This window comes from Triticum urartu, chromosome 3A (genome assembly GCF_056163025.1).
Source record: "Triticum urartu cultivar PI428250 chromosome 3A, HENAU_Tu73, whole genome shotgun sequence".
Taxonomy (NCBI): domain Eukaryota; kingdom Viridiplantae; phylum Streptophyta; class Magnoliopsida; order Poales; family Poaceae; genus Triticum; species Triticum urartu.
The window spans coordinates 19,493,596-19,521,343 of NC_141875.1; the positions used below are offsets into that span (position 1 = coordinate 19,493,596).

The window sequence follows — 27,748 nt, forward strand, 5'->3', positions numbered from 1 at the left end:
CCTCGTAGTCGATGGAAACGTCCCACTGAACACGCATCACCGGAAATTCTGAAATAAATCTAGAATAAATGCGACCATGGTGGGCTGGGGATACCACTGTCTTCGACCGTCGTTACTTTTGTGCTAGCCTTCTTAAGGCAAACTTGCTTAACTTATGTCTGTACTCAGATATTGTTTCTTCCGTTGACTCGTTTGTATTCGAGCCCTCGAGGCCCCTGGCTTGTAATATAAAACTTGTAATTTTTTTATTTATGTCTAAAATTGTGTTGTGATATTTTTTCGTGAGTTCCTGATCTTGATCATACACATTTGCGTGTATGATTGAACCGGGGGCATCACACTGGGGGTATGCTCTGCTTAGCAATTGCAATCTATTTGATGCTTATAGCGCCGAACAAGATTTATTACCTTAGTTTTCTGCCTAGAAAATATTGAATTAGTTTCCCTTCTGTGACCTATGATCCGAAGGAGAAATAACAACCCTTTGAACCTACTAGTAAATGTGCACGTACAACGCACGTATCCTACTAAACTACACTAAAAACATGAACATCGTATTGTGTTTTTATCTGAACATTTAAATGCGTGTCACGCCCAATGATTTCAATATAATAATTTATTTTAGATTAAGTCATAGGTCTTGTTTGACCGGTGAAAGACTTCCATTGTTGAAATGTTGTGATCCCAAAATTTCAAAAACAAAATGAAAAAAACTCGCGCATGTAACACACGACCGATATACATGTCATCACTTAAAATTAACGATCATATAAATGTATTGTGATTGTTACTTATTACAAAAAATACTTAAAAATAACAACTAAGCAACTTTATCAATCATTAGTTGATGATGATCCTTTCTATAAGGTCCATCTTTTGATGTGATCTATAATGCTTCGTTCTAAGATTGGGATATTGTTTGGAACTTCATTCTCTTCATACTTCAAAATATGAAGCAAAAATCGCTTCATCAGTTCAAAATCATCCTACATATGCATTATATAACATTGTTATTGAAAAAATATGCGTAACGTGTGTAGAAATGAGCATGGTGCCAATAATTACCTTGGGTACTGAAAAATGTAGCGTCCAATCGTGCCATGAGTGCATTAAATTGAAAATCCAATAACCAGACAGGGGCTGCATGTATGAAATGTTACATGCGAATTGAATGAATCAATTAAGATTGTGATGTATTGACAAGATTCTTATCCGTATGAGTTTGTGGAAATAGCAGAAACTTTGCCTCCCCATATCAAAATGTCGTGCTTGAAGGCAGGGTTTGAGCAACTGATTGCCGCTAATATAAAAATATTAATGATGACTGTACCACACAGTTATATCGGACATGCTCGATAAAAAAAGAATTGAACAACTTTGCCGCTAATATAAATCAAATGACCAAAAGGGCTATCAATAAAATAATTGAATTTATGAATGCATATTTTTTATTATAAATCAAATTAACAAAAGGGCTAACAACAAAAAAAGAATTTGTCAACGTATAATTTTTTTGAGAGGAATTCATATAATTATTACTTCCCCAAATGGGATGTCGACCATGGATATAAAAAATAAAACAAAAGAGACACGCCGATGATCCATTTGGTCGATGATCTGTTTAATCTTGGGGCATAATTAACCAAAGAAAAAAAAATTCTTGGTGAAGTAATTAGGCCACACAAAAGCAACCGGAGGTCGGATTGCAAAAGAAAAAAAGCAACCAGAGGAACACTAATAAGGAGCAGCAGGTGAAAAGTAAAATAATAGAAAGAGCAGCCGGTGAAAGGTATCCCAGTCCCTCACGACACACTAATGAGGAGCGGTTGGCTTTCTCCAGTGATGTGTGCGGTGAGACTCATCACTTTGCTTTATCCGCCAGCCGCCTCCTCTGCTGCTCTGCAGCACGCCGCATCCTCTCCCGCGACGTCGCCCTACCACCATGGCCTCACCCCATCTCCTCCTATCCCCACCACGGCCTCGGGCCGCTGCCTCCTCTCACCACCGCGGCCTTGCCTCGCCACCAACCCCGCGGCTCTTCCCCAGATCGACCCTGTCACCGCCATCCTACTGCCCCAAAGTATATCGAGATGTGAGGTGCTGGACACGATGCAGGCGCAGGCATCTCGAATTGGACTGAGATCCAGTGCGTCGACATGCCTGCCGTAATCATCGCCCCATGTTCTTGGCTCACACAGTTGCTCCGGGAAGGAGTTTGCAGCTGGCGTATGTGCTCGGTTGCTGAAGGTATGCTAATCGATTAGATGTTGTTAATGCACCTACCGTTATCAGTGGGGATTTAGTCGGGTGACATTTTTGAGGCAACCATGCTGTGATAAAGCTAATTGATTTGTGGATTTGAATTCTGGGTGGCTTAATTTGTGACTATCAACTAGCTATAATTGATGTTGAGTCATTGCTTTTTGTGGTAGTTGCTTGATTTGAGTGGTATTCTCACTTTGTAATGTCGCATTATTACAAGCACTAAGTAACAGAAAGTTCCAGGGTCACAATCAAGTTGGTATATATATATATATATATATGTGTGTGTGTGTGTGTGTGTGTGTGTGTGTGTGTGTGTGTGTGGGTGTGTGTGTGTATTGTTTGTATCAGAAATACATGTGACTTTGCATATGAATTTGACATCTGAACTTTGCTGATGCTTATGCCATTGTATGCACAACAGGCGCCTTCGCCACATTGTCATTCATTTGTGAGATGTTTCTCTTTCTTTATGTTGGCATGCATGATATAGAGTAGTGGACGATTGTTAGTGAAGCACATATAGGTAAGCTATCTATCTGGTTCTTTCCATGTGTGTAGTAAGATAGTTGTTGTTCAAATCCAGAAATTGTAACATTTTCTATACTATATGCAGCCCAATGAAATGTATGGCCTTGAGCTCCATTATTTAGGCCAGATCTCATGAGAGGTGTTGTGTCTATTGCATTGGCATACAATAAGGTAAAGAATTGCATTGGCACATCAAATCTTTTGATCAAATATGCTTCAGGAATGCTATGCAGTGAAAAAATAAACATAATAGCATACCAAAATACCCTGTTAAGCATAAATGCTCTGAGTTATATTAGGAGGCGTACCCATTCGTCTGAAGACTGCTCTTAATATATTCTTCTCTTTTCCATGTTGTAACACTTAGACCAGTCCACTTATTGGATTTTAATTCCATGTGCTCGGATGCATATTTGAATAAATCCTCCGGTCCTTCTAGCTGTTGTACCAACAAATGAAAAAAGTATAAGCATGAGATGCGAGAAATAAGAAAAAAATGCTTCTTATGCAAAGATGGGGCAGTAGGACTAACTACTAACCGTATCAGTGAGGTCCTTGCGATTCATTGATGGGCCTAGCGAGTCGAGCACTTGAACACATAGTTTTCTGGCATTTATAACACATAGGTAGCAGTGAACGTCGTCCATGTTTATTGGAATGAATATCTGAAGAAAATGATTATTTTAGTTGTACTCCTATGTAGACGAATCAGCCGTTCTCGCTAAAATTCATAGAAATATGTAGAAAACTAAGACTAACCATATCATTTTCAAAATATTCTTTGGCTCTATTTAATACCCATACTGGTGCAGCATCCATGTCATCTGAGGGTAGATAGCCACTGATCTTTATCATCTTAGAGATGCATGCATTCTCTAATAACACACTTCCACTTGACCTTACCTATAGATGCTCCATAGCAGTCATGCAATTTATATACGTATTTATGACCTACAATTAAAAGTATGAACCAAGCAGTAGTGAATTAAAGCACCATTACATTTTTCCACAGGATTGTGTCCACACGACGGTTTACTGAGTATGTTGACTGGCGTCATCCTCCCTCCAATGTTTTGCATCTGGTATGTATCATTTTTGTGTAGCCAATCACAATCTTCATCAGCTACAGAAATATTGAGTGACTATCAATTAGGAAATCAAAGATTGGATATCATGTGTTTGATGTAGCTGGCATCACCTGTACTGGATTGAGTTTGTTCTCCGGTTGTTGGGACAACTGTAGATTTGGCTCGGCACTGTTTCTCACGTAGGCTCTGTAATATCCCTTCTTCATGTTGCTCATACCGGGCATTTTCCCTCTCCCTCTTAAGTGCTTGTTTTTCTTTCTGTAGAATAAGTGTGAATTATGTCCAGTAGACAATGCAATATGAGAAGAAGTTGTTTTTCCTCTATACGATCTAAGTGTCAATTATGTATCATAGATAATATGAGGAACAATTGATTACCATATGACATGCTGCATTTGCAAGCTTGAAGTGGTGGTCGTAACCCAGTTAGTTGGGAGGACTCAATGGCAGACTCGACATTGTTGACATTTTCGAGTGTTCTTAATGAATTTGGACCATGAAGTGCAGTCTGATCAGTCATCACGACACCAACAGGTATACCTACATCACAAATGTATGTATTGTGTCAGTTTTGTTGACACGGAAAGGAAGCTATTATGTTTGTCAAGAGAAACATCACCTTCCGCAGCCGGTGTGTACCCACGCTGGGTAACAACAGATGGTGCACTGGGCCTCTCCACAGTGTCAAAATCTGCCCAAACGAACTGATCATTAATATGACTTTACTTGTTATTCATGAATGTATCATAAAGAACAGAGAAAATAGAGAAACCAGGCGACATGGACACGGGTGGCTTAGATGGAGTGTTGTTTCCATTGAGAATAGCCGATGTAGCTTTCTTACGATCCCTTGCCTCCCGTCTTCTTTTTAATATTGCATCCCTGTTTAGTGCATACCTCTCCCTTTCCCTTTGTCTCTTCAATTTTTTGGATCTGTTTTTTGACCTGTGAGGGAATGAAATATTCAGGATTTACAAGGTCGAAGTAGTATTTACCTAAATTGCCGCTGTTTGTCAAGTCCTGAAAGGGAGTACATACCCCACTACGCTGAGAGGATGCCATATTGTCTTCTCACTGCATCTATTTGTGAAAGACTTCTTCAACCTTGCCGTCAATTTGTGAGTCAAACAATGAACAATTCTACATGAAGAACTTAGTTTGTCATGCAGATCATGATTGTCCTATAAGTATCAAATTTCACACTATGAATTACAGATTTGTCAGATTAAAAGAGATATTTCCTTTGCCTTATGTCTGATGTCTGATTGCAAATTCAAATAATCTAACCTGTGCAGTGGCAGGGGCGGAATTACTACTATGGCGTGGGCCACCGGAGGTAGGGTAGCGCGCCGGGTCGACGACGGCGTGGAGATCAGGGACGAGGACGGCAGGGTGAGACGGAGGTTTCGTTCAGACGACACGGCCACCGGGTCAACGACGGCGTGGAGATCAGGGGCGAGTCCGAGGTTTCGTTCAGACGGCACGGTCGCCGGGTTGATGACGGCGCTAAGACCAGGGGCGAGGATGGCGGAGCGAGGCCGAGGTTCCGTTCAGATGGCACGGCCACCGGGATGAGGATGTCGCGGACCCCAAGGGCGAGGCCAGGTTCATGGCGTAGTGGCGGCGTTGATTGTGGAGGTATTGTTTAGTTTCCAGGAGGTGCCATCGTTGGGCTGTCTAGCATCCCGGACGAAGGAGTCTGCCGACAGAATATTTGTTTCAACCGTCGATCTGATTGTAGTATGGTGATGTAACGTGGGCAGTTGGATGGTATTATGTGGGTCTGATCGAACGTGGGGGGTTATCCCGTGTGCACTTTATGGTGTGGCTTTAGGGGAATTCTTATTTGCTCTTTTAATAGTAGTATAGATATAGATATAGATATAGATGACACATAGCATTTTCTTTTCCCGAACGTGACATCACGAGATTGTTTTGCGCATTTTAAGAATAAAGGGTCGACATTACCATAATAAACTATGGGATTATTACATTGTTTCCCAAAGAACACAAAAACAGCACAATCTGTTTGAAGTAAGTTATGAGTCAGTGCAGATGCTCAAGTTGTCCTCTCCCTAGAAAAGCTATATGTAATTTCTATTGACGAATTGTACTCCCTTTCACCCCAAAATGCAATGCGTCTTACTAGTTTTTAGAGGCATTTATATTTGTGCCCTTAACTCGGACCCACTACTCAGATTTACCTCTCTAATTTCCAAGTGTATTCAAATTTGCCCCTATTCAGTTAGTTCTTTTTATAAAAATATCCTTTCGTGTCGTTTCCGTCCAGTCAAAGGGCTTTTGACCGTTTTCTTGACGTTTTTTTGGACATTGTTGCCCCTTCCTCCTTATGTGATTGACACGCGGGTCCTACTCTAAAATAAAAGGAAAAAACCCTTTCTCTCACACGCTTACATATGGGGTCATACTAGAAAAAAATTAAAAAAAATACTCTCTTCATCCGGAAATACTTGTCGGAGAAATTGATAAAAATTAATGTATCTAAAACTAAGATATGTCTAGATACATCTATTCCTCCGATAAGTATTTCCGGACAAAGGGGGTAGAAAAGACTCTCCCATCCCTCTCTGTCCACTTACAGGTGGACCTAACCAAAATAATAAAAATGAAAACAAAAGACTTTTTTCTCACAACCTCTCTCTCCCTGACATGTAGGCCATGATACCCACTATCAAGGTCACTGATCCACACATGGTCATGGCGAGGCTTGGCGGCTCGGCCGGTGGCCGTCGCCGGCCGCGCCTGCTTGTGAGGACCACAGGGCCAGGGGGAAGGCTCTTGATGGTCTGGCGGAGGGGCGGAGGTCGAGGCGAATGGAGGCGCACGGCAACGCCATGGACGGGGAAGCCACTGTTCCGGCATAACGCCGCCGCTCGCAACTATCGTCGGACCCGATGCTCGAGTGCCCCTCCAACGATCCCGGCGAGCGTTTCCTGATCAAGGTGATCCCGTGGTCAATTTGTCCTACTCCCCAAGCCTCCTCGTGCCCTGTATTAATTGCTCGAAGTACGCCTGAGAGCGCCCAAAGCTTTTGCCGAAGACGCCGTTGGTAGCCACCGTTACCGGAGGCCAGATCGAGCAATGTAAGCATGTCTATGATCTCCGTCTGGCGCCTCTGCTCCGACCTGCGTGGTTAATCGGGCCTGGGGCTGCCTGTAGACGACGCCGGGGGCCTCTACCTCCGCCACGGCCGTCGCTCTTCCCTCCTAAATTCGTGCCCAGAGCCCCCTGCCCGAAGCCGGCTGGCTCGGACCCGCACCCTCGGCTGGCTCGGACCCGCACCCTCTTCTCGGGCCCAGCATGCTTGCCGCGCCCAGCGGGCCTGCGATCTCCTTCCACACGCCCAGCTTTTCTTTCGCCTCCTCTCGTGATCGTCCGCCCCCCCTACGGCGAGCGCAGCCGCTCACAGCCGGGCACACAATGACCAAGTGTTGTCCCTGACAGTGGGTCCCATGGCCAAATGTCAGGGAGAGAGATTGGGGTTACGAGAGAGGGAGATAGTTTTTAGGTGTGCTACGCGTTGGCCGGTAGATCTTTTAAAAAGATCTGCCGCCTCGCGAGCCGTTTGATTGTGTGTCGCGAATCCGTCCATTTCTCTTTTCTATTTTCTTGCAACAATATTCTTGTTGAGAAACCTTATTTTCTCTAATTTCTTGCAACAAGACCTTGATTGTGAAATTTTCTCTTCTCTAATTTTCTGCAACAAGTCCCTTGTTGCAAAACCACTTCTTTTTTAATTTTCTGTGCCAAGAACCTTGTTGCAAAAATTGCAAACACACCTCACGCCCTGCTCTCACTTGAAAGGAGTACCAAAACAAAAGGTGGAGCTTGATTTAAGCATATTTCTGCCCGTCAATTTCACTTTTCTAATTTCTTGCAACAATACTCTTGTTGCGAAATCTCATCTCTAATTTTCTGCAACAAGATCTTTATTGCGAAACTTTTTCTTATCTAATTTTCTGTAACAAGTCCTGTTGCAAAACCTTCTTCTTCTTTAATTTTCCGCAACAAGAACTTTGTTGCAAAAATTGCAAACACACCTCGCACCATGTCTAATTTTCTGTAACAATATCCTTGTTGCAAAAATTGCAACACCTCCCGCTGCATCGCACTGGCACATTTATTGTTCGTTGACGCCATTCCGCAACAACATTGTTGTTGCAGAAACTTGTTCCAAAGGTGATGTGCGTGCGTCGAGCTCCTCCGTGGCTGCTGCCACTTGTGTTTTGCAGCAGCCGCGGTGATGGTGTATTGGGCGGCAACACAGCGCAATGATGTAGTGTTGGGAGAAAAAATGAATGGAGTTTGCACGGGAAGAAGAAGGTCAAGGCAGAATGTGTAGATGAGGATCCGTGGAGAACTATAGATAAGGCTACGAGGAGAAAGCGGTCGGTGATCCCACTGGGACACGCGTCAGGAAGAAGAGTGGGCGGATGGAGCAACGAAAATCAGCCGGCTGACACTAAATGTTTCTCTAGTTTTTACTTTGACTTTTAAATATATTGATTGGGGTTCATGTGTAAGTGAAAGAGAGAGGGAGAGTTTTGTTCTTTTCCCCGGGTAGGTCCCACCTATAAGTGGCATGTGCATAGAGGGGCAACAATATTCAGAAAACGACAAGAAAACGGTCAAAGCGCTTTGACCGCCGGAAACGACAAGAAAAGGTTTTTATAAGGGGAACTAAGGGAAGAAGGGCAAATTTGAGCACACTTCAAAATTAGGAATAAATTTGAGTGGTGGGTTCGAGTTAAAGGCACAAATGTAAATGTCCCTAGTTTTTGATGCCAAACTCCGTAAAATTTGATGATGTTCATAGAAAAAAGTTTACGGAGATGAGGGCTCTCTATGAGTAGTAAGAATCATCACGATAATTCATCTCTGATCCCCGGCGCATCTTCTCCCTGTGAACACTAAAATACAAAACCGAACATATATTAAAAAATTCTGTTTTTTCTATGCAAGGCTTGAGTGTGCCAGGTGCGTGCGGAATTTCGTGGGTAAATGATATTCGAGGAGCTCGTGGTCAAAAAGACAAAATGAGCTCAGAACAGTGCATTTTTAACTTTCTCACATGCCCGTTTTTTGCTGAGAGGTACCCAAATGTCCAAACACCACCAAATTTGATATGTGCATCATGCATTCAAGCATCTTGCACGTTAAAAAAAATCAAATTCAGATTTTAGTTGTTTTACAGTTCATCCAAGGAGCATCAGGACCTGGGAGCCAAATCGTCATGTCAGCCTTTTCTAAATTAACTGGTTATCATGGTGATTCTAAATAGCCTCTAATCAGTATAAATAAAATGTTACTACTAATATATTTTCATATGAGAAAAGCATGTTGTTAAACGGAGGGAGAACGACCGTGTTTAAACAGCTGAATTCTATGGATATAAATCGTCGTAATTGGCGTGCCCATGTCTAATATAATAGGATTTCTCTAGTGTTGAAAAAAGTGCCGTGCGGTGCGACCCTTGATGTCACGGATGGAGACTTGTGTGTCCAGTGGCAGAGGCCAATTCGGGCAAGTAAGCAGCCTTTGCACTCATCACGACCAAACTCATCGGAAAGCCGAGCTTCCCTCTCGCTTTTCGCGTCAACAATCAACTCCATCGCCATGGAGGTCGCCATTTCTGCGGTTACAAGTGAACTTGTGAGCCGGTTCATCTCCTTTCTGATGAACAAGTATCAGTCCCATAGCCATACACAACTAGAGGAGGAGAAGTTGGTGGAGAAGCTTCAGCATCTCCTGATTAGAGTTGGCACCGTCGTCGAGGAAGCGGATCGGCGATGCATCGCCAACTCCGGGATGCTGATGCAGCTCAAGATGCTCTTGGAGGCCATGTACCGAGGCCATCATGTACTGGACACCTTCAATGTCCAACAACTACTTGAGAGTAGTATCATCGACGAGGTTAGTGACTCATCCAGCGTCTCATCCAGCGTCTCATATTTGTCATTCCCTTTCAAGCGTCCGCGAACAACTGCGTCTAAAGAAAAGGACAGATCCATTCGCCCGGAGTTACATGGTGCGTTGAAAAGCTTGGAGATTGTTGTCGCAAACATGGCAGAATTTGTTGTGTTTCTGGGTGGATGTGAGCGGATGTCTGGCAGGCCTACCTTTATACGGACCACTTCACGTTTGGCCGGCACGTAGAGAAGCAGCAACTCTTGAGCTTTTTGCTGCAACATGACCCTCCCGGTGATTTTCCGGCCGTGCTCCCGATCATTGGTGGCGTCGCGGTCGGAAAGAAAACGTTGGTTGCTCATGTCTGCGACAACGAGAGGGTCCGCTCACATTTCGCTTCTATTTTGCATTTAAACGGAGATAGTCTCTTGAGAATAATCGAGCATGGAAGGAGGACCATATCAGGGACCACTTTGGTGGTTGTTGATTTTGTTTCAGATGTAGTTGAGGAGGATTGGGCGAAGTTTTACTCCTTTCTTAGAAGAATGAGCAAAGGAAGCAAGGTGACCATCATAAGCAAGCTTCAAAGGATAGCAAGATTTGGAACAGTGAAGCCAATTTGTCTCAGTCACCTCTCCTATGAGGAGTTTTGGTACCTCTTCAAGACACTCACGTTTGGCAGTGCAGACCCATCAGAGCACCCGCAGCTAGTGCGGATCGCGGAAGAATTTGCAAAGATATTTCAGGTAGGAGGATCACTCGTCACGACGAATGCATTCGCGGATGTGTTGAGAAGGAATCTGGATGTTCAATTCTGGCTTTGCGTACTGGGCAAAACCAGACGAGTGATTCAGAAGAACCTATCCGAGCACGGTGTATATCCATATCTGCTCTTTGAACAAGGTCATCCGGTGGACATAACCGACTTCGCTTTGCATCGGTCATCTGCAGTTCGCATCACCAACTGTACTAATAGCAGCAACAGACTGACTAATAATGATCTGATGAAAAAGGAAACGGTGACACTTGGAGAACTGCTGGTAAACCCGAATAACAGACCAAAAGGCGAGTTCAGTCTGTTGGCATGGGAATCAAGGATACCCCCTTACACAAGGTTTGAACACTTTGTTGCAAGTTCTGTTCAAGATCTACCTCAAAGTGTTAACTTGTCCGGGAGGAAGAAACGCCGAGTGCCTATCTGATCTTATATGCTAGTATAACATTTGCTTCCACTTTAGATAGTGATCTTACAGATCTTGTAATATGACGCTTGTGCAGTGTAACTACCTTCCTGCTTTTCAGATATATTGAATAGAAACGTGCTAAAATGACTCGTGGCATTAGTGGCGTTTGGCTATTTGGCTACCTGCATATCAGTTCTGTTTTTCGTTTCCTGTTTAGTCTCCCTCTTCTTCCATTTGTTTCTTTTTATCATACTAGCAATTCTTTCGTCGAGAAGAATTTCATTTCACCACGACTTTGCATCTAGAAGATGGGCCCAACAATAATTCATTACAAGTCTTTCCTTGAGGAAATAATTTATTACAAGTAGATTACATGAAATGAACAAAATTGGTAAAAATCCATGAATTTAAAAATGTGCGGTGAGCCACGGGGAACCGGTGAGAGCAGGGAAAGCTCCCCAAGGGGACAGGAGCGAGGACCGGCACGACCACACCGCAGCAAGGTTGAGACACTGGCATGGGGCGTAGAGCAACGTTCATAGCATCTATAGCCGGACGCCTTAAAAGTCCGAGCGGACGACCCGGTCAAAAAATTATGACCCAGACGGGTTCCTCAAACGGGTCTTAAACGCCCGGGCTGACGCAAACTAACCTGTGGTTGGATGGTTAGACGAACTGTGGTATCCCCAGCTCACCAGGGTTCAAATCCTGGTGCTCGCATTTATTCCTGGATTTATTTCAGGATTTCCGGCGATCCGCATTCAGTGAGAGAAGACGTTCCCGTCAACGACGAGGTGCCTACGGCGACTTGTAAATTTCAAGGTAGATATGCCGGCTGTGCTAAAGAAACGCCCGGGCTGACCGGCAAGCCTCATATCCAACGCAAATTTGGGGCAGATATGGGGAGGCCCGGGTGCCACAGGGTGCGTCCGCCACATCGGACTGACATGCGGGTCCCTCAGAAAAACACTGTGAAACATGTCGGTCTGCTACAGCTCCTGGAGCAGATCCAGGCAAGTCCAGGTGAGACCCAGGCGACGAGGTGGCAGGATTCGAACCCGCCACCAACTAAAGACGCGCGCACGCTGTAACCACCATGCCTAACGATATCCAATGAGTCTAGAGGATAACTATTTTTCTTAAAACATCCTAGAGGATAACTACATTATATATTCTGTCGCTTATAACATGTGGGCCTGTCAGCTCTAATGAACTATGATCAGTGCAACCCATTATGCACTTTGCATTTACTTCCATTTTTTTAAGAAATTTTATGTAAATTATGATCTCAGTAGTAAAAGTAATGTTTAAAATTCGCATGTTATAAACACTGTAAATACAAAAAAATAAATTCCTTTCAAAACTGTTTGTGTATTATTTGAAAAATAATTATATATTTATGAATTACAAAAATGTTTGTATAATTTAAAATAATACAAATACTTGTGAAATTCCAATTCAACAATATTATTTTAATTGTGCAAAACATTTACGCACATTTGTATAGTTCCATGTTCCTATAAATATTCATAGTTTTAAATTTAAACCGATGATATGAATATTCAGTCGTCTCTAGTACGCACACATGTTTATGCTTAATTTTTTTTATTCACAAAGCATCGTTTGTATGTATAATATTTTTAACACACCAATATTTGAACATAATTTTATTACATATGTTTAAGAATATCTTAAAAATTATCTTAAATGTTTTTATTACTTACGTTTTACTGGATATTTTTTTATACAATACTCAGGCTTATAATTTTTTATTTAATAATTATATTTTTTATTTTTAATATTTTTAACACACAAATATTTGAACATAACTTTATTACTTAAGTTTTACAAACATCTTAAAGAAAATAGCGTGTGCAAAATTGGCCGTAGTATCTGCAGCCCATTTAAGCTCCACATGCATCCTGGTTCAAAAAATATTGTTATCCATACTCCACACTAGACAATAGAGCTTCAAAGGTGTGTAGTTGCTAGATCGGTATGTGTTCTATTCGTTGGTTGCAGGTTTGAGACCAAGCATCTCCCTTTTATGTTAATTTTGCTCATATGGTTCGAGACCTAGCGGCTCCGGTTTTTTATGTTAAATTGGTCATCTATGAGTAGTACCGTTTTTGCCAAAACAAATGCAGTACAGTTTTATATAATATCTTAATTTTAATTTTACAAATATTTATATTATTTCAAATTATAGAAACAATTTTGTAATCCGTAGATCAATAATATTCTAAAAAAATAAAGGTGCAAAATGGGCTGCACTGATCATAGGCCATTTGAGCTGACAGGCCCACATATTTTAAGAGAAGGGATATAAAATATAGTTATGCTTCAGAATCATCAGATGCCATTGGGAGAGGTAAGTTCATACGGGACATCCTAGCTGCGGCAGTTTGCGGCAGAATGGCAGGGGTTCGCACAGGCAGCCCTCCACCTGGGCCGGCCCACCGACGTGCGCTTGTTGTTTCCTATCGACACAACAAAATGAAAAAAATTGTCTCAAAAAAAAAAACAAAATGAAAAAAAATCGGCAACTTGCAGGATTCAATCCTGAGACTGCCCAACGCAGGCTATTAGCCACGACATGATGGGAGCTCCACAGCGCCCACCTCGTCACCTCATGGGTCGGCCCACGACGAACACGCAGCATAGTAAAAAAAGGTCTCGTGAAAACGCACAAAGAAAAGGTGCGGCTACCAGAAATCGAACCCAGGCCACGACAGGACAACCAACGAAGTGCTTTGTTAACCACCAGAGCTGCTAAGCTCTAGTGATTAATAGGAACGCGAAAAGTTAAAGAACCACTATATCTGCACTATTTATTATATTTTGAATTATCCGAAAACAATTTGGAAATGGTTGTTTATTTTACGAAAAAGAGTCATCACATTCCGAAAAAGCTTATCAATTTTTAAAAATAGTTCATCAATTTTTAAAAAAGTTCATCAAAATTGAAAAAAGTTCATCGATTTTGATTTGAAAAAGGTTCATCCATTTTTTTAACAAAGTTCATCGGATTTGAAAAAAACATCAAATTTGAAAAAAAATCATCCATTTTAAAAAAGAGTTCATCCAATTTTAAAAATTTCATCAAAATTGAAAACAGTTCATGGATTTTAAAAAAATTAACAAATTTGAAAAAAAGTTCGTCGATTTGCAAAAAGTTCATCCAGTTTCAAAAAAGTTCATCAAAATTGAAATGTTCATCGAATTTGAAAAAAATCATTGAATTGAATAAAAATAATAATCGATTTTGAGAAAAAAAATCATCCATTTTAAGAAAATTTCACGAATTTTAAAGACATCATCATTCCAGGAAGAAGAAAAAAAACAGAAACAGAAAAAACGAAAAATGAAATAGGAAAGAAGATATAAAAAAGTTCACAGAAAAGGCTATCACTTCGCGCATAGTGGCGCGGTGGTTGTTGGCGAATAATTCTACCCCGAGTCACGCGCACAGTTTTTGCATGTAAAAAAACAGAAAAATGGGGGCGAGATGGGCCGGTCCGCGAGTACCTGCTGCACGGGGCCTGCAGTGCCAAATAGGAATTGCCCGACATGATAGGCAGTCCAACAAACATCAGCTGCTGGTCATAATAGGCGCAAGATCCTATAATAACACACATCCGGGGGGGGGGGGGGGGGGGGATTTGGAAATACATTTTAGGGACATTCCTTGAAATTGCGAACAGTTTTGAAATGCCGCAATATTTTTTGATATTCCAAACTTCTTTCGAAAAGTGAATCATTCTTGTAATTCCTAGTTTTTCAAAAAACAGAAATAATTTTAACAAATCCCAACTATTTCCTAAATGCGAACATTTCTTAAAAAATTGAAAATTTTCTGAAAAAATGAAGATATTACGAAAAATGCAAACAAATTTTGAACTTCCTGAATATTTTCTGAGATCACGAACAATTTTGGACCAAAAATGGGAACAATATCCTTTTTCAAATTCAGAGCATAAATTTATGACATTAAAAAATGCAAATAAAATTCACATTTCTATATTTTTTTGGAAATGCGAACAAAATTTGAAACATGTGAACATTCTTTGATATTGCGAATAAAACGTTGAAACCGTGAACATTTTTTAAGCATGAACATTTTTCAGAAAAATTCTGAACAAATTTTGAAAACGAGAACATAATATGAAATTCCTGAATATATTTTGAAACTTAAATATAATTAGTTGTAAAAGATATTTTGAAAATAGGAGCATTTTTAAAAATTTCTGAACTTTTTGAAACACGAACATTTTTTGAACTTGGGAACAATATTTCAAAACAAGAACATTTTTGGAAATTCCTGAATATTTTTGAAAGATGAACATTTCCAGAAAATTGCGAACAAATTTTGAAAACAAGAACCTTTTTTAAAATTCCGAACAAATATTTTAAAGTTTCGAACAAAATAAACGAGGAAAAGAAAAAACAAAAAGGAAAGAAAAAATGAAACAGAAAAAAGAATAAAGGAAAAAAACTTAAAGAAAAAAAGAGAAACTGGTTCAGGAACCTTCTAGAAGGTTCCCAAAACCGGAAAAAAAACCAAAAACCTCTAGAAGTTTCGTAAAACCAGGATCCCTGAAATGATTTAAATGGGCCGGCCCAAGTGGATCGATCGGTCGATTTCCCTATGCGAACCCCCAACAGTTCGACGCAGTGAGCGTCCGCTAGGGAATTCCAGTTCACACGGGTTCTCGAATCCCACCGCCTCCTATTGTTCTTTCATATATCTATACTGTTCACTCACAGAGGTGCGTACTTGAAAAACACTATGGAGTTATTTGAAAAAATATACTCTAGCCACTAACATGTGGGCCACTCCTGTACTCAGACTTCAGTATGCATGTGTGAACATGCATGAAGAAACATAGTAGGTTCATTGTCGAACAGGTTAAGAACATGAATGTTTAGCAGTACATAATTATCCATGGGCAAAATTCAGTTTAGCAGTACAAAATTCAGTTCAGTAGTACAAAATTTTGCATGGACAAAATTCAGAATTCGCAGCAACATTTGGATTAGCAATACCAATGCAATAATATTGAGCTTAACAGTACCAACACGGAAACATTCAGTTTAGAAGTACAAACGCATCAACATTCAAGTTTTTAGAAGATTACAAAATAAAGAGCCTATAAAGTTCAGACATGAACTACGACATGATTGGCCAGTTCATCGACGAACTTTGCTAACATCCTACTCCCTCCGCAAACTAATATAAGAGAGTTTGGATCACTATTTTAGTGATCTAAACGCTCTTATATTAGTTTACGGAGGGAGTGCTTAAAAAGGACCAGTTGGCACATTTTGGGTGACATTGATCTCTTCCGCAAGACCAGGGATCGTTTTCTACATTAAGGTCAGGCATTGCTTCTCAAGCATTTAGGGATCCATCTTCTCCAAACAGAAGGTGGCACCAGCCCCTTCCACCAACACTCCCTCCATCACTTGGAGCATTTCTTCCCCTTGTTGTAGCATTACTCCCCCCTCTTCCACCACCTTTGGAATCATTCCTTCCCCATCTTTCACCACCTCTAGTAGCATCGCTTCCCCCTCTCCCACCATCTCCGGCAGCATTGCTTTCCCTTCTTCCACCAGCAGTTGCTCCACCTCTCACAGCAGATCTTCCACCACCTCTGGCAGCTTTGCTTCCTCCTACAGGTACGTTGGTTGTTGTTGTTGTAGCATTTCTTGCCCCTCTTTTAACTCTCTTGGATATTCCTCTCCCTGTAATCATACTCCTTTTGAGTGCTTCCCCAAAATGTCCTTCTCTCATCTAGCCCACAAAATATGCCATTGTGTTCAAAAATACAAGTAAAGAAATTTGAGTTTTCTCCCGCAAGAGCAAGCATGGGGGTTGTTACTGAACATGCGCAACACTTACTGTATAAACTAACAAAGCATTGCAAATCTATACAAATACCATACTGTTAAAAAACAATGTTTCTTTACAATACATCAACATGCAATCTGTACTCTGAACTTCATAATTTCTAAACCTATATAACATCAATGTATCTTTAGAGCATAGCAGCATGAAAATACTCCGAACTCATAATTTCTAAACCTATATAACAGCCGCTAGATCAAGTGACAGACATACATGAAACACTCCACCGATCTTGAAACTCTGTTCCAAATCAAGTGACAAACCATACATGAAACTGTGTTCAAAATCAAGTGACAGACCATACATGAAACACTGTTCCAAATCTGAAACTTTGAAACTTCTCTGAACTTCATAGTTTCTGAACCTATATGACAGCCACCAGACCTTCTGTGTTTCTCGCACTTATTACTACCAATTCAAGTGAATCAACGCTACTACAACCGACACATAAATAGTAGGGAGCATTCAATCTAAACGACACAAGACATGAACTAGTTTTTGAATTTAATTCACGTCATGAGCACGCAAAGGAAAACTAACTGAAACTTTACATATGAACACAACACAAAGATAATCACATATTGTGATCCAAACGCCCCCAAAATACAGAAATTTAATCTCAACTTCACTCAGGATCATACACGATCAAAACCCTAGGAGGACATAGGGGAGACAGTGAACAAATCATCGCGTCAATGGTGGTAGAGCTCGATTACACACCGTAATCCGGAGGAAACTCGGCGCCAATGCCGTGAGGACGTGGCTCCATCCAGTGTAGATCGCCTCTGCGGCGACTCGCCATGCGTCTCTCCCTTCTGCGTCGAGACCCAAGAACATGAACAGCCGAAGGCAAAGTGACGAAGGGGTTTGTGAAGGGTTATCGGTAGCAATCTCATATTATGCATAAGTACAGGGTTATTCTGATACTTTTTTGGCTCTCAATCTGCTTTAAGACCACGGCGGGTTGAGTATTTATTTTCGCAGGAGTTCTCTGCAAATCTATAATACTTATAAATAAATCATACCCACTATCATATTTCTCTTGACACGCAGCATGTCCACATCAGCAGCACTGCCGCATCAACATTTAGTTAGAGACTTACATACGGGGCCCACCACAGGAGAAAACAGCCACGTTAGTTTCAGTTACTGCCGGTAGGACCCAAGAGAGAGCCTGCCCATTCTGGCCTCACGAGCGTCCTTTCTCTCTCCCTGATTCTGCGCTCTCGCAAGTCAACCGATCTCACAAAAATTTCCCCTTCCCCTTCCCTTCCACTTCCACCTTTTAATCTTCTTGATCCGTCTAACAAATCTGCCGATCTCCTATGCTCCCCATTCCCACCGCAGCTAGCACATGTATCTTCGCCCAATAGCCGGATGGCTGCTCGGCTCCTTCCACCTGTTGGATGACCGATTCGAGAGAAAGAGATGAGAAGAGATAGGACGTGTGGCGACTATGGGGGAGAGAAGGCAGGGCAGCATGGCCGAGTGTGACGGCGGCTGTGAGGGGGTCGAGGAAGATGTGAGCAAACGGATGCGGCGAGGTTTCAGTTGTTAATCGCTAATCTTAGCCGGCGTTTCACCGAATTGGAGTCGTTTCCTCTTTTTGTTGCCGCTGGTTTGGTCTTCCAAGCTGTACGTCTAGCCATTCTCAACTTGCTTAGAGTCCTACAGGTCCCGTTTCATCTTCTAATGTCTCGGCTTTGGCTGTGGAAGCACGCCTATGTTCATCTGTTGTGTGTGTATTCTTGGTTTTCTGTTGACACCAAATAGTGTTCGTGTATGAACATTTTTAATATTCTGTAGCTGTCTACATGTTATATACATACAGGTACGTGTACGTCTGACTAACTCTCAAACATATTTTGGATTCTTTGATCTACAAATCCATGCCTCACCCCAGTTAATTGCTGGAAGGTAATTTTTAATCTTAGCCGGAACCAGGTCGTTCCACCGAATTGGTTCCGTTTGATTTTCTCATATACTGAAGTGGTAGACTGTGAAACTTTTGGGCTGATACATAGGAGAGCCTGCAGGTGTACGACCGTGTGACGTGCTGATCAATCCTGACTCCTGAGAACTGTCGAAGAGAGGACACGTCAGTGGCGAGGGAGCAAGCCTCCCGATTGACACTGGAGCGACGCACTGCTCAATCCCGGTAGCCCACCGACGACAGCTGCGCGCACTGGTTGCCAATGTTTTGGCGAACTGACTTCCCGCAGCTTGCCAACCAAGCTGCTTGGAATGACCTGTAATTTTTCTCCGATCAAGGCTCCCAAGCCAATGTCGTTAATGCCATCTAATGGTTGCTTCAATTCCAACACGTTTGCCTGAACCAAGGCTTTTACCCTTCCCATGTTAAGTTTTCTAGAGTATTTCTATTCTGAGTTAATCTATTACCAGCATGAGCAATATTGACTCACCATTGTTTTTCTTTTTTGTGGACTTACGTTTGGATCAGTGCTCCCTGCCTTGCAGATCATCCGCGTAGCTATCGTTTGAGGATCTACTGGTTTATTATATCAAGGTTGTGTTATATATACTGTCCTCATTGTTGAAATCTATGTGGCCTTTTCAAAAATAGTATGTGGCAGGAAGTTTATTCAAGAGAAGTGGGAATACATTCATCTCACTCTTGATACTAGATTCACTATGGGAAGCTGAAGATGATCTATTTTAATCATTTATATGAAGAACATGTTGCTCCAGACAACAACAAGACGACAATATCAAAAGGTTCATAACTGAGACATTGCCACATTGCTCCAATGTATCTCCGGCTGCATTTGATGATATTTTTAGTGACATGATGAGGTTTGTACATAATATAGGTAAAATTTTCTGCCCCACATAACTGTTTGAGATCTCAGTGTCAATATTGAGACCTGGAGGTGCCTCCCATCCTGACTGATATCAACAAGATGTTGCAGTCTACATGTGTACTGGGTTAGTGCAACTGTGCAAGCTTCACTGATATTATCTAAATTTTTGCACCGAGCGATGTTTACTTCTCCAACAATATTAAGGATGGCATCTTGAATTTCTGGGCGCAAGTTCTTATAGAATAAAGAACTACTAAGATATGAATGATATGAATATTTTTTTCATTAAATAAGTTTAATATAAACAACACTCTTTTGCAATATATTGGCAGGCCAACAGATTATCTCTGCACTTATCGACCACAATATACTATTTTTTGACTTTTCACATCATTCTATCAAAGCTTCAAGTAAGCATATATTTATATATTTCCTTTAATGCATGGTTTTGGTATTTACTTACTCCAGAAATACTCCTCCTATACAAAGCTACAAATTCCCGCAGCAACGCGCGGGGTTTTCATCTAGTTAGCAAAACGACCGGCGCGTGCCTCCCTGCCGACGTGGCGTGGCACTATACCTGGGCATATCTCGGGCCGGGCCGGGCTTCAGGCAGGCCAAAAAAAGCCCGGTGCTAAAAACCCAGGTCCGGGCCTGTTCCGGCCTGAGCTCGAAAAAGCCTGACATGGCCTTGTCGGCATGGACCGACTACGGCTAAAATCTTGTTTTCTGCGAGCCTGAGCCCGTCCCGGTCTACCCGTCGGGCTCAATTTCCAGGCCCGAGCCCCGAGCCTATGGCACGCACAGGCCCGGCCCGGCCTAGGATTTTTGAGCCGGGTCGGGCTGTCCATGGCCAGGTATACGTGACACGCAGGCAATTCAGACTCTTTTGTACCCATTTGTTCCCGCACTGTAGCAGTTCTGTTTGAGTCATTTTGCAAGTTTGTGTATGAAAGTGTCCCTGCAGTGCAAGTTTGTGTACTGTACATGTAATTAACTCTTGTTTCTCTTTTCAAAAAAATATTCTTGGCACCCAGCCGCATTGGGCATTTTAGAAACATAGCGCTGGTTCCGAACTCCAAACTGTGAAGAAATATAACCTGAAAGATCCACCTACTCACCTTGCTCAATTGTGTGGCAGGTTAGGGCTGCAAATAAAAAAGACCGCTAGTTACTTTGATATGATGAGGCGGCGGACACCATAAAATGTGGCAACAAAACTGATTCTATTGCGAGGACATGGCGAGGCCAGACATGGGTATTGGTTTACCTCCTTACACTTTTGATCAAGTGGTGAAACTGTCTGGGTAGAATCCAAGGCTCACCAAAGCCGAAACAGAAGAAGTGAAGGTTTTGTTGAAAACATTCAGCGCATTTAAGATGAAGGATTGACAGGAATGATGTCTCAATAGAAGACTCGAAACGAGTTAAAATAAGTTCGAAACAATATGTTTGTTATAAACAGTTCACAATACTGGCTTCTGATAGAGTAAACAAGGAGAAAATATCTTAACATAATGATCCAGCAATCAGCATTATGCAAGTACTAATACAGTTCTGTACATATAGCAATATATCAATAAACATGTTTGGCTAGCTCAAGTACATTCCAAAAAATACCTAACCAATATAAAGGCCAAATGGGTTCAAGAAAGAGAAAAACGCCTCGAGAACCATGATACATTAGGAACATCATCTTGTCAGCATTTTTCAATTTGCTTTGTTTGAGTACTTCTGCCCAGCCAACGGGCAATCTCCCAAGGCTCTACTTCCCGCCTGAGGGTGCCGGCAATTCAGGCAAGGGTAGCCACGAATCAGGTCGCTCCTTGCAAGCATACATCGACAAGGACGAGCCAGATGTCGCCGGACGTTGGCGCGGTGCAGGGCGAGCCGACCGCGGGAAGAGGTGGTGGGGGGTCATTATCGCCGAGAGGAGGCCCATGCAGGGAATCCGAGGGGCGTGCATTACGTTTAGTATGGAAGGGGCATTTCGACTGAGAAGCCCTGTCGCCGGTGTCACGGGCCATCGCAGTGGCGACGTAGGTAGGGTGAGCGGGCGAGGAGGGAGTAGGTGACGACAGATCAAGCAGAGGGACCTAACCAGGCGACCTCACATCTAGTTGTTGGAAACCCTACCATTGCATCACACACATGCTATTGGATTCAGACCCGCTGTATGGAGTGGCGGCAGGCGCAAATGGCCAAGCCCTAAGGGCCTCTGCCGGGGCCAACTCGGGCTCAACGGGCAGCAAGACCCACACAACGCTTCGGCCCGATCCTTTCGGTGACAGCCGCGCAGGGTGCCTGAGTGCAACCCTAGCGGCCACCTTGGCGGCCGCGATTCCTCACGAACCACCATGACCGTGCTCGACGACGGGGGAAAGCCCCAGGGCAACTCCCCAGAGCTACTCCACCCATCACTGTAGGCGCTGGAGTCGGCTTGGCGCGCGACCCCACTCGGGAGGACCAGGAGCACACGACAGTGCCAAGACCGGCCGGCGACAGGCAAGGCCAAGCCAGGGGAGACCTCAGGGCATGAGGAGGGGCCTCCCCATCCTTGCACTGAGGGGCAGACCTGCGCACAGGCGACTACAATACAAGGCAAAAGCGAGAAAATTCCCAAAGTTGGGCGCTCCGGCGGCGACAGGGCGTCCCCGTCTTCCTCCACGAAAACCAAAGCCGACTCACAATCAAAACCGACTCACACGATGAAGAGCCCACTTTTTTTCTTCCTAAAACGAAAGCTGATTCAGGATCAAAACCGACTTAGTATAATTGGAGTATTTCGTGGCCCACCCGCCCGTCTCCTCGCTAGCTGCATGCCGCCACCGCTATTTATACCGCCGTCCCCGCTTCGTTGCGGAGAAACATAAATCGATCGAAGCGAGACCCCCTAAACCCCAAAACCCTCTTACGTTCCGGCGGCATGGATCAGGATGAGACGCCGATCGCGCTGGAGGACGGGTGGCGGGACATGGAGGCCGGCATCGCCAGGCTCAAGCGCATCCTCCACGGCGTCGACGGCACCAGCTTCACCTCCCAGGAGTACATCAACCTCTACACGTACGTACGCTCGCTCGCTCGCACGCGCGGCGGCTCGCCCTTTCCATCTAGGGCCATATACTTCTTCTCCGGCGTGCTTTTTTCCTGCACCCGAAAACTCCAATCTGCCTGACCTAATTCTTCGCTGTGGCAGAATGATCTTCAACATGTGCACGCAGAAGCCGCCGTACGACTACTCGGAGCAGCTCTACAAGCGCTACAAGCAGGCCCTCGAAGAGTACATCAAATCCACCGTACGTCCGTTTCTTAGTTGGTCGAGTTAATTAGATTGCTTCTTTTAATTGTGATCTTAATTTGTTGTAAGATTGCTCTTAACGCCAGTCGCCCGCCTCTATAAAGTTGCGCATGCCGTTCCCCTCAGATTGTAGGCGTTGCTTAAGTTCTTTTCTGGCCATGTTATAGGTCTTGCCCTCGTTGACGAGCAAGCACGGAGAGTTTCTGCTGAGGGAATTGGTGGAGAGGTGGAAGAACCACAAGGTGATGGTCAGGTGGTTGACCAGGTTCTTCCACTACCTCGACCGCTACTATGTTTCGCGCAAGTTGCTTCTGCCGCTCAAAGAGCTCGGCTTGAGCTGCTTCCATTATCTAGTAAGTCTCTGCGTTCCTGGACGATACTTTTCACCGGAGCCTCCGCTCATGAGCAATTTGTTATTTTTCCTGTGCAAGGTTTGAACATGTAGTAATTGGTTGTGTTGCCCTTTATAGGTTTTCGGCGGGCTGAAAACAACATTGACGACGATTGTTATCGACATGGTAAGCCTTGCCCAATGCTGCTTTTTGCCCCCTTCTTCTGGCACATTTTTTTTTACAAAGATGACGAGTTACAGCATTAATTCGTGCTCCTGCGGTTGTCTTTAACAGGTTGATAATGAGAGGGAAGGCCAGCTTATAGACCGTGCTCTTCTGAAGGATGTTGTTGGTATCTATCTCGAAATTGGACAGGGAAGTGTGAGTCTCTATGAGCTTGATTTCGAAAAAGCTTTTTGCAAGGGTACCACAGATTACTATTCTAAAAAGGCACAAACCTGGATGCTGGAGGATTCCTGCCCTCAGTACATGCTCAAGGTTAGGTTTCTGTGTTATGACTGAAATTATATCAAGTTAAATCAAATGTAAGGATACCTTCTGACTGGTACTCTCTGCTTATATAGGTGGAGGACAGCTTACAGAAAGAGAAAGAGCGAGTAGGCCATTACTTGCATGCTTCAACTGAAGAGAAGTTGCTAGAGGTTTTTAATCAGTTATTTATTTTGGTGTTTCTATAATAAGCTTTCTGTTATTCTCCGTGTTAAGCTTTTTCACGCAACGGAAATTTAACCTTAATGTTTACAGGTTACTATATTGGAACTCATAAGTTGGCGCGCAGAAGAAATTTTGTATAAGGAAAATTCTGGATGCAGAGTGTTGCTTTTAGATGGAAAGGTTTGATGTTTCTAATTTATGCCTTGCATATTTAACATTTGGATTGTGGATTTACTAAATATTTAGGCTGTTTTATTTTACTGTAGTCTGAGGATCTATCAAGAATGTACAGGCTCTTTTCCAAGATAGACGCTGGGCTGTTTCATGTATCGAAAATATTTAAGGAGGTATATATATATATAGTGACAACCTCATGTTAGGCTTTAATGCGTTGCACCTTTTACGATAGTAAGATCTAATCAAGATGCTTACTTCTATGCAGCATGTCAAGGAAGAGGGCATGTCCTTGTTGAAACATGCAGCAGATGCTGCCAACGGCACAAAGGTGGGTAATCCATGTCTTCTCCCTCTGTTCTACAAAGGTGGATCAATGTTGGCATCATCATATTAAAATCTCGAATTCCTTTAGTAATTCTCAATCGATTGTCATTTTTCACTCTGTTATAAACCAGTTTCGTGGGAGTACATGTATAATAAACGTGCTGATTAGTTGACATATCCCTTGATTAAATTTTACAGGAATTTTTGAGAGACTCTTATTAAATGCTAGATTTGTGTTGAATTATTCCTTCTTGAATGATTATTATATGCTTAAATGTCATTGCATATAATAAATCTTCATAATGTGGTGAGTTTATTTTATTCCAAGGTTGCTGGACATAGCCTTCTAGTTTTTCTTCTTTTTTTCAAACTTGATATTTTTAAATTTTAAATTGTTAATCGTCCACAGGTGGTCTTTAGAACCATTCTAGTCAACACTTTATTATGCACAACAATTTTCTTATTCTGACTATTCTTGCAATGTCAATATGTTCAGAATGAGAAGAAGGAAGCTGTGGGTTCGCCGGAGCAGGTCTGTGTCACTTTAGCATACCTTTGATTGGCACCACCATATATTTCTCATGATTTATTGCTCTGTTTAGGAATTTGTGCGGAAAGCGATTGAGCTCCACGACAAACAGCTAGCATATGTCACCAACTGTTTCCAAGACAACTCAGCATTTCATAAGGTTCGCACGTCAATTATTTCCATCATTATACTTTGCCGTATCTCAGTTTCATTGTCTGGCGAAACCTGAGCCCGTTCTGTTTGCCTTCTCTATCTCTGTCCTTAATTAGGCTCTTAAGGCGGCCTTCGAAGACTTCTGCAACAAAGATGTTGCTGGTTGTACTAGTGCTGAGTCGCTTGCATCATTCTGTGATAGCATCTTGCGGAAAGGTGGAAGCGAAAAGCTAAGCGACGAAGTTGTAGAAGAGACCCTTGATAAGGTGCACACAGTAACTATGATTCTTTTTCCCACGAGCTTACAATACTATTTTTTTTCTTAATGCCGAGCCTTATTTTTCTCCAGGTTGTGACCATTCTCACATACATCAGCGATAAGGATCTCTTTGTTGAGTTTCACAGGTTTGTGTTTTTCTGTTAGCTGGAATGTTACAGTGACACACGCACCTTTACCTAAATAAGAACCAATATGATTTTGAAGAAGATTGAAACTGATCCTGAAAAATGTGTTGCAGGAAGAAGCTTGGAAAGAGATTGCTCTTTGATAAGAGTGCCAATAATGAACACGAGCGAAGCCTCCTTTCCAAGCTCAAGCAGTACTTTGGGGGGCAATTTACTTTGAAAATGGAGAACATGATCAATGACGTGACAACAGCAAGAGACCATCAGACGAAGTTTGAAGACTACATGAGCAAAAAATCATCAGATCATCGGGTAGACTTCAGTGTTACTGTTCTGCAGACAGGAAGCTGGCCAAGTTACAAAACCTCAAACATAAATCTTCCTTCCGAGATGGTATATCTATTTACTCCTTCCTTGATCACATATACGTACCCTGATTGGCTTAGCCACCTATTTGACCCGTGCATATATATATATATATTGGTCTAACTTTAGCTCTTATGCATTCAGATTAAATGCGTCGAGAATTTCAAAGATTATTACAATTCCAACCAGAAATCCAAAAGGCTTACTTGGATCTATTCCATGGGAAATTGCAATATCGTTGCAAAGTTTGACGCCAAACCTTTTGAGCTTATTGTTACAACATATCAGGTACTCCCCGCTATTTTAAACCTTTGACAAAGTACAAGCGTACAACTACTTCGCTTTGTGAATCGTTTAAAAAACAAACCTTACATTCCCCGCTATTTTGACTGACCAGGCTGCAATGCTTCTGCTATTCAATGGATCTGAACGACTAAGTTACTCTGAGATTGTGACGCAACTAAATCTGCCCGATGACGACGCCGTGCGCCTGCTCCATTCACTCTCATGTGCAAAGTATAAGATTCTTAACAAAGTGCCAAGCAACCGAACAATTTCTCCAAATGACGTCTTTCAGGTCAACCACAAATTTACTGACAAAATGAGGAGGATAAAGGTGCGTTCTGTTTCGTAATTCAGTCTTCCTACCTTGTTTCTCAATTTTGCTCTGGTTCTTTCCAGATTAATTCTTGTATAACCGAATGACTTTGCAATGCGCGTGCAGGTACCACTTCCTCCTACCGACGAGAAGAAGAAGGTTGTCGAGGATGTCAACAAGGACAGGAGGTTTTCAATCGATGCGAGCATCGTGCGCATCATGAAGAGCCGCAAGGTCATGGGCCATCAGCAACTCGTTGCAGAGTGCGTTGAGCAGCTCAGCCGCATGTTCAAGGTCCGTCCATCGAACTCTCAAGTCAGCTTTCTGATATTGCGATATTAGTTTTTTGTGATGCTTACTAGCGTATATGTCTCTCCTGCAGCCTGACATCAAACTTATCAAGAGGAGGATCGAGGATCTTATCAGCAGGGAATACTTGGAACGAGACCTTGAGACTGCAAACACCTACAGATACTTAGCTTGATTGATAAACAGATAACCTCGAGTATTAGAGTGCCTCAAGGGCCCGGCAAGTTATTAAAAGATTGTTCAATTTGTTTCTGTTGATAGCATCTAGCCATGCCGAGACGGGGTTGGCTAAAACAGCTATAGCAGGCCCGTTGTTTTGTAAACAATTGTACATTAATACCATTTTGGGGCACTTTCGTGAAAGAGAAAGATGTTGAATTACCCAAGTGCTTTATAATCAGTTGAACATCTTGTACCTTTTGATTTCCTGCCTTTTTCATTTTGTCTTGACTTACATCATCTGCGACTAGTCGAAATGAACAAAGGCACGATTTGCTTACAACAAACTCACTCACAACTTCCTCCAATCAAATTTGGAGATTAAGTGTACTTGAGCTGATGAACTTGGAGATTTCGGCGATTATACCAAATTCAGAGGAAAGATGATTAATATTAATCCATCCATGACAAAACAAAATCATCATGTTTATTCATGTTATTTGCAGATCCGGCCAACGTGAGGCTTCTGAATTTCACAGACAACTATATTCCCTTTTTTCTCACACCTATAGAAATTTGCAAATCACTTAAGAGTTAAGACAACCTGCATGAACCCCGTGACGGAGAGGTCAGATCCAGCCGGCGGCTCATGGCGAGATATTAAACACACGTTCAATTTTTTTTAAAGTTAAATTTTCAT

The 27,748-nt window shown here is 42.5% G+C and overlaps 2 protein-coding genes and 1 pseudogene across 2 annotated transcripts; 2 read left to right on the forward strand and 1 right to left on the reverse strand.

Annotated features, from left to right (window-relative positions):
- Positions 1-1,088: 1,088 nt before the first annotated feature.
- On the reverse strand, positions 1,089-4,663 carry LOC147977935 (uncharacterized). Its single transcript, XM_087514596.1, has 10 exons — positions 4,654-4,663; positions 4,501-4,572; positions 4,339-4,421; positions 3,992-4,139; positions 3,830-3,916; positions 3,697-3,744; positions 3,553-3,617; positions 3,333-3,458; positions 3,102-3,232; positions 1,089-1,140 (listed from the first exon to the last, which is right to left on the reverse strand). The coding sequence occupies exons 1-10, from the start codon at positions 4,661-4,663 to the stop codon at positions 1,110-1,112; spliced, it is 801 nt and encodes a 266-aa protein (XP_087370722.1). The 3' UTR covers positions 1,089-1,109.
- Positions 4,664-9,400: 4,737 nt separating this feature from the next.
- On the forward strand, positions 9,401-11,209 carry LOC125528875 (putative disease resistance RPP13-like protein 1; annotated as a pseudogene).
- An 11,403-nt stretch (positions 11,210-22,612) lies between these two features.
- Positions 22,613-27,272, forward strand: LOC125547690 (cullin-1-like). The gene is made up of 18 exons (XM_048711495.2): positions 22,613-22,786; positions 22,920-23,019; positions 23,189-23,374; positions 23,492-23,539; positions 23,648-23,851; positions 23,938-24,015; positions 24,119-24,208; positions 24,295-24,375; positions 24,471-24,533; positions 25,026-25,061; positions 25,132-25,218; positions 25,328-25,477; positions 25,561-25,616; positions 25,730-26,009; positions 26,127-26,270; positions 26,380-26,598; positions 26,707-26,874; positions 26,963-27,272. The coding sequence occupies exons 1-18, from the start codon at positions 22,650-22,652 to the stop codon at positions 27,062-27,064; spliced, it is 2,229 nt and encodes a 742-aa protein (XP_048567452.2). The 5' UTR covers positions 22,613-22,649; the 3' UTR covers positions 27,065-27,272.
- The last annotated feature ends 476 nt before the right edge of the window (positions 27,273-27,748 follow it).